Below are 11,795 nucleotides of genomic sequence, written 5' to 3' on the forward strand. Positions count from 1 at the left end.
TGCAATATCACGGACTAATAAGATAAAATGTTTTAATGCCATGCAGTGATGAGATCGTCCTTTCCTTTTCTTCAACTGCATCATTTCGGTAGTTGTTGAACTTCGTTTTCAATCAAAAAGATTGCATATACATATGTAGTGGTGCTCAATAACTTGTTCAAGACAGGGCCGTGACATTATACGTATACCATGAACAAGCAGTATCAGTTGAAATTTTTCGAAGTTAAAATTTGGATGGGGTAATAGCTGATAGTTGTTTGATATTTTGATTTTTTATTGTACTTGCCATCTATTTAGGGCTATGCCTATCTTCAATTTAAAAACAAATGGACCCCTACATGACTAGTTAAAAATATATAGACCACACACAATACCGATAAGAATAAGAGGTTGTTCTGGGTATTCTGGCGTTAGCCCTAAAATACTATAAAAGTCTGGCGTTGACACAAAATAACCACTACTGCCCCTCAAGTATTCTCTTTTCTTTCTCATTTCAATTCAGTTTCATAATTCTGTAAGCACTTCAGCCAGCTTGATTATTATTAGAGTAGCGTTTGATGCTTACTCACTCAATTAATCAGGTTATTCATCAATAACTTAAATTGTATATATGCGAGCGATGTAAAGTGGAATTAATGGATAATCAGTATTACAAAGAATACTTTACAATGCGTTAAACTCTTTGACATTGTCACTGGCGGATTTAAAGCCCCCCCCCCTAAAATTGCCAAAGTAAGGGTATCTTAAAAAACGTATCAATCAGCGAAATAATAATATAAAATCATTAAAAAACATCTCTCATATACTTGTTTTTATAAAACACACCAGGTATGAGAAATCGAAATCAAGTAAGAAAGTAATACTGTTTCGAAAATTTGAATAAAAAGTGGTTTAAAACAAAATGACTGAATGAACTCCTTTTGTCAGTTCACTGAAATCTGGACGAACAAGAAGAAAAGTGAATCACAAATAAGACTGTCATCAGGTTACTGGAACGTATACATGTGTATCAACATTACTTACTTCAGACCTGTTCATTTATTTCTGCACATTTTACAAATATCATGTCGTCGTCAAATACGAAAATCATACTTCAGACCAGAGACATATATAGAGAGATTGGCAGCTCTCTATTTGCCCTTATGTCAACATGGTGGCCCCTGACCTTCCCACAATCCTTTGCGGTGGCTCGGTTCAGTCTTCACTAGACGCCATATTGGAGAAAACTTGAAAACCAGACACATAATTATCGATAATTTCTATTTGAAATCATCACCAAGATCCAATTATGTGCTTTAATTGTATTAATATCAAAGTGCAGAAGTGTCATCAATATGAAATATATCACAATTTGCTGTCCAAGTGTTTGTATTTTGAGTATGAAAGTCAAGCACACCGCAGGAAAGATCGGCGGGAATCTCCAATTTTCGAAAAGTCCCTATGGGGTTTTCGAGAATACGGATAAATGACAACAATGTGCATGATAAACAAGACCACATTCCATTAAAATGATAGTTTTTGGTTAATGTGGTAACTTTTGTAGTGGCCTAGATAAAACGATGTGCTTTTTTGTGTGCGTTTAAAATTGACGATGTTTTGATAGGGGACAGGGCGCTCATTACGTCAGACCAAAACATCGTCATATCAATTTTTTTTTGAAAATCGCATTTTCTATGCAAGCGCATGTGGACATGATCAGTGAAGCTACCACGTGTTCAGTACAACCAAAGCACGATCGATCAAAAAAAAGAATAATAACTCCACTGACGTTCGTAAAAAATGACAATAAAAGTTCAATAAGTATCTCAAAACCACAAATTCACAAAATATGAACAATTAAATACTGATGCCTCTCTAAAAAAAACTTGAAAGTGAAGGAGAAAATCCCGACAACAGCAAGTAATATGGCGCCAAGAAAAAGATTGGTGATGCGCATACGCATTGGACCAGTCATTGGTAAGTCGGGGAGCAGTTATTTTTTGTTTATCTCTGCAGGTCGTAAGGAAAGTAAGGAGAGAAAGCCTATTGTAGTTGATTATCACCTAGCAGGTAAGTATGATGTGAGAGAGATAATTCTACATTTAACCGAGATTCTTCAATCATATCACAGATAATTCTACATTTAACTTAAATTCCTCAATTATACCCTAGATCATTCTTCATTAAAATGAGATTCCTAAATTATACCCAGATAATTCTTCATTTAATGAAATTCCTCAATTATACCCAGATAATTCTTCATTTAATGAAATTCCTCAATTATACCCAGATAATTCTACATTTAACTGAAATTCCTCAATTATACCAAGATAATTCTATATTGAACAGGGATTCCTCATTTATAACCTCGATAATTCTACATTTAACTGAAATTCCTCAATTATACCCAGATAATTCTACACTTCACTGAAATTCCTCAATTACACCCAGATAATTCTATATTTAATGAAATTCCTCAATTATACCCAGATAATTCTATATTTAATGAAATTCCTCAATTATACCCAGATAATTCTATATTTAATGAAATTCCTCAATTATACCCAGATAATTCTATATTTAATGAAATTCCTCAATTATACCCAGATAATTCTACATCCAACTGTGATTCCTCAATTATACCCAGATAATTCTATATTTAACTGAGATTCCTCTCCTAAATATAGAAAGATTCTACAGCTTTTCAGAAACTGGTTTCAATTCAAATCTCATATGATACATTTCTCTCCGGTTTTTAATTCAACACAAAATCTATCCTTACCATGTATGGGTTATCTTCATGTGTTCCCTTATACGCGTGCTGTATCATATTAATGAAATCGCGCAAATGGCCCGAATAGTCTTCTGGTTCATTTCCCATCCTCTTGAAGTAGAATAGGTACAGCTCCAGGAATTGTTGATGAATTGTTGGCTCATTAACTTTCAAACGGGCTTCTTTATTATCACCACTGAAAATGTCCAAAGATATTTACATGATCAGACATCCATATCCAATGACATATACATTGTATCATACATAAACATTTAGCAGATCAATAAAAAGGAATATGTTTATTCATAATTAGCTTAAACCTATTAATATCATCAATGATAAGTGTAACCTGAACAGCATGTATCTTGTAAGCTAAATCAAAGTACTGAATGTACTGAATGTACTGAAGCATTAAACGCGAAGATAAACAACAGGCCCAGAGGGATTTGACTAAAAAGTCAAAGTGTGTTATGATGTTCAATTTGTTAATATCTTTATTTGTTGGTGTCAAACAATGCTCCAATCTCTGTGCTTTGGCAATTGAAAATAATATGGAATATTAAAAACTTCATTGAGAACAAAAGAATGCCTCTATGATAAACATAAGGGATTTGAGCTTTAGTTGTCGGCGAGTACTTTTATCGTATGTCAAATTAGAAACATGTAGATGAAACATGGATACACGGCCCCGATTTGAGGTACTACGTTTTATTATTTTAATACACATATTTTTATACAATATGGAATAGTAATCTGACAATTTGACATCAGTTAAAGCACAAACAAAAACACCGTTTATTAATGATAAACGCAAATATTTTCATCCAAAATTGACCCAAGTCTGACAACAATTATAAACCAAATCCGAGATGGCGACGTGCATTTTAGCTTATTGCATACATTTTGTAAGTCGGTTAATCGGGTAAAAAGCTTCCGCAAATAAGCAACCCAATTAAGCAGGAATGCACTGTATATGATAATGGTGTAACAGATCTCAACTGCTTCAAAGATAAAACCCAGAAACAAAGTCCTGACTCCATAGGAGTGTGAAAAGACCCCAGAGATAGTTTTAAACAACATTGTGTTAAAAGAAACTAACTACTAAGTTGGGTTGTGGAAAGACCCAGTGGGCCTCTTTTTACCTAAGCCCCATCATTAGTATAACTTTGAATCCAAGCCACTTAGGGATGTTACCAATGAAATACAAATGTCATACATTCCAGAGAAGTCGTTTATATCATTATTGCCAAACGGACCACTGTTTGCCCCGCCCCTCAAGTCCCCAGGGATCAGCCCCACCATTTGTACAATTTTGAATCTCCAGCCCATAACAATGCTTCCAATGAAATTTTGTTTAATTCCAATCAGCGGTTATGAAGAAGAAGTCCAATGTTGACGGACTGATGGACAGACAACGGACGGACGACGAACACCACGGTATGGCATAAGCGCACCTTGTTCCGTTGGACCAGGTGAGCTAAAAGTATACAGTGTAAAAATGCCTTAATATTTTTCACCCTTTAGATAATCAATGAAATGAACAAGAGGCCCATGGGCCTTAACGGTCATCTTACTCTAAAAACCCTTATACTATTCCAGCATACATACTCAGTAGCAAGTACAAATGTATGGTGGCAATGTTGATCATGACAGCCATCTTGGATTTCGGACTGAGTCAAAAAAATTACAACTCTTGGTCAGGACCATCTGGGGATAATTTCAGGTAAGTTAGAGCTGAATCCCACATGTGGAACTTAAGAAGTTTGAAATAGGTGTTGTTCAGGAAAACCATGATTGCGCAATCATGTTACAAAATGGCCACTGTGACTGCCATGTCGAAGTTTTTATGAGGCTGAAAAATAACAACACTTTGTTGCCCCCCCCCCCCCCCCCCCCCCCCCCCCTCCCCCCCTTAACATCCTCACCAATTTCAAGCTCAATGACACCATGACACCAGTGGAACAGGAGAGGAAGATTAAAGTGTGTTTTTTAAGATTGCTGTCATGGCAGCCATCTTGGATTCGGACCGATCCGAAAAATAACAACACTTTGTCAGGACTATCTCATGATCATTCCAGGCAAGTGTCAGCTCAATCCCACCAGTGGAACTTGAGAAGAAGTTTGAAATGTGAAAAGTTTACACACGGCGCATGACGACTGACGAAGCACAATGACTTAAAGCTGACAGTGCAAGTTAAAAAGCATCCAATTGAGATTGAAAAAAAATAACCAATGTACAGATTTCCAAAAATCGTTTTCGAGACATCCCCCAGTTATGGTAGTGTCGTATCTAAGGACGGGCAGACATTTTTCTTTTTCGTTATGCATGGATACGAACCGCTATAAAAGCGCGTGCGTTCATTGAGACAAGTGTCAGTCTATCGATACATGCGCAAAGCGATACATCTCTCCATTATTATATAGTATACGTTCTCAATACACACGCCAACGGGTTTTTGTTTTCATTGTACGCAATTGTAGAACTTGGATATGGAATTTGAAGAGGTAATTATATATATAAACATATATGTTGTTTTACAATAAAAGAAAGAAAAGAAAATTTTGACAATGCAATAAATTTGGGCCTCAACAAAAACATGCACCTAATAAAATTATAAACAGAGTATATATGAGTAAACTCCTACCTGGGTCTTTACAACTGTTACAGAATTATATCCATAGTTTCCATCGATATATTTTCCGTGTCTTCGTGTCATTTGTGCACGTGTCATTACGCAATTACATGTAAAGCGTGATAAAACTGCACTACTGCACTACAACAGCCCTAGTGTAGTGTAGTGTAGTGTAGACAATATGAATACATCCGAGGAGTTCCGACTGCTAGTGTAGACGCGAGTAAAAATTGGAACTCCTCGGACTGTTTACTTGTTATCGGAATGGCTGCACCCACGAAAAACACGTCAGAAAATGGATAGAGTATTTCGGATTAATTCGTTATGCATTTTCAGCATTTATTTGGAGATTTTATTTTGAACAAGATTTGAAAGATAAACTGAGAGACACTGACCATCTTTCTGCTCAGGTTACAGGTAAGTGCTTCGTCTGTTTGGTGTCGTTCGCGAATTTAATACGGTTGTAGGTCACGTGGTGTACAGATGTAGTGTAGGTGATACAGGTGTGCCACCGTAAACACCTGAGGTTAGAGTGAATGCGAGTGTGACGAAGCACGTTCTTTTTATAGCAGCGGCGGCTTGGTTGTATCCACGCATAACAAAAAAGAAAAATGTCTGCCCGTCCTTAGATACGACACTACCATAACTGGGGAATGTCTCGGAAACGATTTTTGGAAATCTGTACATGTATTGTTTTTTTTTTAAATCTCAATTAGATTCTTTTTAACTTGCACTGTCAGCTTTAAGGTCATCCTGACTCTTATAGTCATTACATTATTAGCTCCTATTGTGTTCATGTGTTAAGTAGTTGTTATCTAAGATCATCATAACATGTTATGTATATGGAATGGAGTTTAAATTTTATTCTTGAGAATATAAAACAATCCAGCTGTCTCCTCACAGAATTATATTTAACATTATATTGACACATGACAATCAGCTGTTTTATGGTTTCATTTTCAAGAAAACATACTTCCGATCTGATGCATGCTACAACAAATTATTTGAACAGAAACTTTTCACTTTTTCTGCATACAATTTCATTAAAGCTAAATATTTATTGTTTTTCCTTGAGAACATCATGGCAGTGACTAGCTTAACTGACACAGTACGCCTTGACAACAATATATAAGTTTTACATCCACACCAAAGTACAAGACTATCTTTAAAAACAAGAAACTGACCTGTCAAAAAGGACCCAATAATGTACATATCTCCCTAAACCTGAGCTGAACCGTAGTGTTATTAAATTTCTGCTTGTATACGTCAAACACAAAAACTTGTTATACATGCTTTATATTACAATACAATGGTAAACAAAATCACTTAAGGGGCTAAAATGATATCAATCTTGTAAATCTTGGTGTGTTTTTTTTTATCTCAAAAAGGGACAAGTGTGATCGACCCTTAAATAATGACAAACTAAATTTCATAAAACTTACATTTGCTTAACACTTTATTGCACATCAGTGTATAATTAAGTGCATATAATTTAAGAAAGTTTGGCCTTCTGTAAAATCCTTTGTGCTGTATTGTTACAGCACGTTACCACATCTATTTTTAGAGACAGTGATCTTAACCTTTGGGTCTGAAAAGCAATCCAATTAGGAATTGATGGATTAAGTCATAATGCAAATAGCCCCACAAAACTCAAAATATTGTACATTTAGATTTTTGTTTTTTTTATTTACAGTAAAGAGTTATCTTGACTTTTGACCTCATTAGGCATGAAAAGCTATATAATCGCAAGCAAGCACTTTCTTAGGTAGTACTGGATAAAGTCAAGAATGGCTTTAAAGAAATCAAAATAATGATTGGTAGACAACCAGAGACGGTACCCTTGTTTTCTGTACTTAAATTTAAAATGGTTACCTGCATGTCGACACTCTTGTTTTCAGATCAGTCACCAAATGAAATCTCTTATTCGGTTATTTTTTCTAATATAACCTCTTTCGATTTGGACTTGTAATTAAGGGAAATTCTTGCCCCCAATTCATTATATTATGTTTTGTGTATTTACTTCTTATGTAGATCTTTGCTTGGGATTGCTCAAGCATGGGGGTCGCCCCATCTGAAACAGTCTTAGCAGGGCTGCCTGCTATTTAGCTAACAGCAACTTACTTTGTGGCTTGAGATCACTCAAGTTAGGAGACCTCTCCTTTCATTATACAGTCATAGCTAAGCTTATGATCCCTCAAGCTCGGGGTTGCATGCTCCACTAGTATCACTAGTATTTTTACTGTTTAGGTGTATTTTTTCTAGTGGGGAGTTAAACTTATGTAATATTGTGAGCAGCCCAGTGGACACAAAACGTTCGGAGAACGTCCGGAAAACGTCCTATTCAGGTCACAACGTCCGGCTTGCAAGTTTACACAAATGCCAAAGACATACCGAACGAAAACATCAAATTTCATGATAAATTTAATTATCTAATTGGCTCGAAATTTTATTTGTCAATAATGAATATGTTTAGATTAGTTTAAAAGCAACCTACGTCGCCTATAATGTGCCCTTATAATATAATATCGATCATTGATCCTTTCCTGATCCAATTTTGCTGTTAGACCTCCTTTTATACCAATAAATGTGATCAAACTCGAACTTACGGGGTTACGATAACAAATCGGTGTTACCTCCCTTTATGTTGCAATATATATCCGTCAGGGGGCAATACAAACATTCACATTCATTTCAAAAACATTTTTTAAAACGACTTTAATTTCAGTTTTAACTGCATGAAAATATCATGTTTTGGTTGAAATCGTTGCAATTTTTCTCGGGAAAAGAAATAGATAGAGAGAAGAAAAAAGAGTATTGATATTTGCGCGGTAATTTTAACTTCCGGTTCTTTGTTTTGCAAACACACGTGGGCCGTACACACACATTTCAATCGGACTGTTGACTTGCTGTACTGGATTATGTATTTGCTTTCAAAATAACATATGGAATCAGCTTTCTTCCCGAATACAGATCAGTAATTCAAGGTACGTTCTATATGATTCGTATTTTGTTTATTACACTGCGTTTGATTTTGACTTGTGTTTATGTTATGATTTATCTTCACGTACGTACGTACAACGGATGTACGTTTTTGGTATCACCGGGCATAAGTTTAGTTTTACGCATATTTGTTAACCGAGCACGTTATGATATATTGCCGAAAAGTTTACGGTATATCAATAATTATTGTTTTGATTTTTTCTTTACAGATTAAATGGTGATAACTGGATGCACCGAGGTAATCAGAGACATCAGATAGGAGTGATGGGAGGAGTGCAAGCACGTGGACACATGGAAATAAAGACATTAAAATACTGTTTAAAAAAAACTTGAGTTTTTGTTGTACATAATAGGTAACAATAGTAGAAATTAAAATAATACGACGTTGTGACAAGGTCTATACAACGTAAATAAAACGTTGCCACATCGTAACTCAGTAACGTTGTGGTAACGGTGTATGAAAACGTTCCCCAAACTTTCATTTGCAACATTACTACAACCTAAATGCATCGTTGCATCCTGACGTAACTGCAACGTTCTCCAGACGTTGTGTGCCCACTGGGAGATTTGATGTAATTCAGTGTAAGAATGAGCAGCTCCTAAGAATGCCAAAAGTTTAAGTAATTAAGCCTGAACAAGTTATAGGTTGATTCAATAAATTTTGAACTTCACTATTGTGTGTTGTGTTGTGTATAAAATGAAATATACACAACTAAGGACCAATAGGAACTTTTCATTTGAAAACATGAACCCCCTGAGAAATACAGTTAACAAACTTCAGCTAATATGAGAGGAATCTAAATGAAATTCAAGAAAGCTTTCAAGAGAACTTTCTGAGAAATAGTGATAACAAACTTCAACTGACAATATTCAAAATGTCTGCCTTTTGACCATCATATTTCCTAATCTATCCCATAACAAAACATGCACAATAAAGGATTAAGAGAAACCTACATATTTTGAAAGGTGGTGTTTCCAGCGATGTTAATTTCCAAAGGAGTCAGCCCAAAGAACGCTTTAACACTTTGAAACCACTCACCGGTACACCAATTCTTTGTGTCATCAAAGTTGGTTCCCTTGGCTATACATTTAACCTAAATTAATTCATGATGCACTCGCCTAATTAATTAATTACGTAGCTAAATTACTAAACAAAGAAAACAGATTGTCACAAAACAGATTAAAACTAGAGTTGTATCCCAAGGGTAACTAATACCCCCCGTGGGCGTCTATAGTTGAGTAGGCTATTGGTGAGTGTAATCATATCTAATCCAGTCAGTTATTACATTTTATGAATGACAATACTAAGACACCATTCGATCTAAGACCAGCTCCAACTTATAAATATACATGATATACACCATCCAATACTGCAATTGAATATCGGTTCGGTAACAAATATTTAACACTCCTGATAACATTGTAAATTGACTTATGTTTATTTAAGTGGGGCATAACTTCATGCTAAGTTTGGTTAAAATCTGTTTTGTACTTTAGTAGGACTTGTCCGGACAAGCCTTATCCAATCAGAAGTCGGTGGCAATTTTGAAAAATGTATTATCGTAAAAAAAAAGTCGGGATAAACAACTATATGTGGTACTGATTATACATGCCAATTTTGTTTTGAAATCGGAACAGTACTTTAGTAGGGGGTTGTCCGGACAAGCTTCAACCAATCAGAAGCCGGCTGCCATTTTGAAAAATGCATTATCGTAAAAAAAACGTCGGGATGCACAACTACATGTTGTACTGATTATAGACAGACGGACAGGCGGATTCCAGTATACCGCACCTAACTTCGTTAAGGGGGTATAAAAATATATTTATTTTAATGAAATAGGAAAGTTTGAACCATAAACTATACACTAAATACTCAAAACAGTAAGCATACCACTGGTAACATTTTTTTAAGCATTTTGTAAAAAAAAAAGTCATTTTTTTTGTAAACAAAGAACATTTTGAATATCTTCTATATTCAGTCCATTCAAAATTATTTAGCATATGGAGAGCTTTATCACTTACCATAACCCTTCCCAAAGATCAAAACTTAATCATTTGTGTTGATTTTTGGATTTGATATTTGCCACCCAATGACTTGTTAAATGACAAACGACATAACAGATCACCCAGTAACGTCACTACAAACCTTAATGTACACAGTGCCTTTCTTAATATATATTACAACCTGTAGCATGCAAACAAGTAATGCCAACATGTGTAGAAAATTAACTTAAGTCCAAACTTAAAGACTTCAGGCTGTTTCACAATCCCAGGGCCAGATTCCAATATATTGTCATGCAAAATAATCACTATGCACAAAAGCTCATTTTTGTTTCAGGAGAGATTAAAATTTCATAACACTATCTGTATGTTTTTTTAAAATGCATAAAAAAAAGATTACTACTTCAAACTTTTAACAGAGTGAAGTATACATTGCAATAGGAGAACAAAACACTTTATAGAAGAAATATCGGGAAGCTTCAGGTTTACTGACAAATACAGCGTTGTTTTTATCTTATACTTACAAAGACAGTGTCCATGACACTAACTTGTAAATACCAGTTTTTTTCTTTGACACTAATGATATCTAATGAATGTGTATTTTGCTGTTCATAAAGTCTCTAGTTATATTTAGAAAGTTACTGGTATATCGCCTATCTGACTCTGCCAATATTGCTTCGTTTCGTCACACCAACTATTTACCATCAGTATGAGGGCCGGAGTCTAGCCCTCTGTTTCGGAACTAAGTCTGTCTTACAGATAGTAAAACCAAATGACATGGCATGAATAAGTATAATTTAAAAATCATTAAGTTATTGTAAATTGTGATACCCCAGTATGCGCTTTATAAGAGCTGTGATACAGGATTCCCACTGATTGCTCTGGTCCTTCAACGTCATGTTTGGCCCCTCAGCGGTGTGAGTCCACAATTTCAAACTCTCAATAATTCTTGTAAATTCTTTTCCCCTCATTTCCTATAACAAATAAATTAAAAAGGGCAAATTGTATTTTGTGAAATAAACTCAACACTTTTAATCTCTTCTGAATTTTTTCAATAGAACACTGCCTGCAGCCAATCAGGATATAATTGGTTTTGTTCTCAGTTTTAACATGTACATTAATGTACATACAAAACATCATTACTGCATGATATTCCTGATGTGGCACCAGAAACAAAATTAGTGCACCAAGAAACAAAGAATCCACTTATTGGTGAAACTTGAAAATATCGTGACAATTAACCCTAGGTTCCAAATTGAGTAAAAAAAATACCTTTTTAATGCTTTTTAGTACTTTTTTACTGTACTTTTTCTGTGCTTTATTTCGGTATGGGAAAATACATACAAATGTAATGTTCACATTAACAGATACTGTACCCAAAATATTCTCCATAATATATGTCTATTTCG

General features: G+C 35.0%; 1 protein-coding gene across 1 annotated transcript in view; it reads right to left on the bottom strand.

Moving 5' to 3' along the window:
• Window positions 1–923: 923 nt before the first annotated feature.
• LOC117318778 overlaps window positions 924–11,795 on the bottom strand; it is a gene marked incomplete in the record, with an annotated part of 13,196 nt that continues 2,324 nt past the window's right edge. The window contains 3 exon segments of the mRNA XM_033873730.1: window positions 924–938; window positions 2,762–2,948; window positions 11,218–11,360. Of these exon segments, the coding sequence (XP_033729621.1) occupies window positions 924–938; window positions 2,762–2,948; window positions 11,218–11,360 (345 nt within the window).

The sequence above is a fragment of the Pecten maximus genome, unplaced genomic scaffold (assembly GCF_902652985.1).
Source record: "Pecten maximus unplaced genomic scaffold, xPecMax1.1, whole genome shotgun sequence".
NCBI lineage: Eukaryota > Metazoa > Mollusca > Bivalvia > Pectinida > Pectinidae > Pecten > Pecten maximus.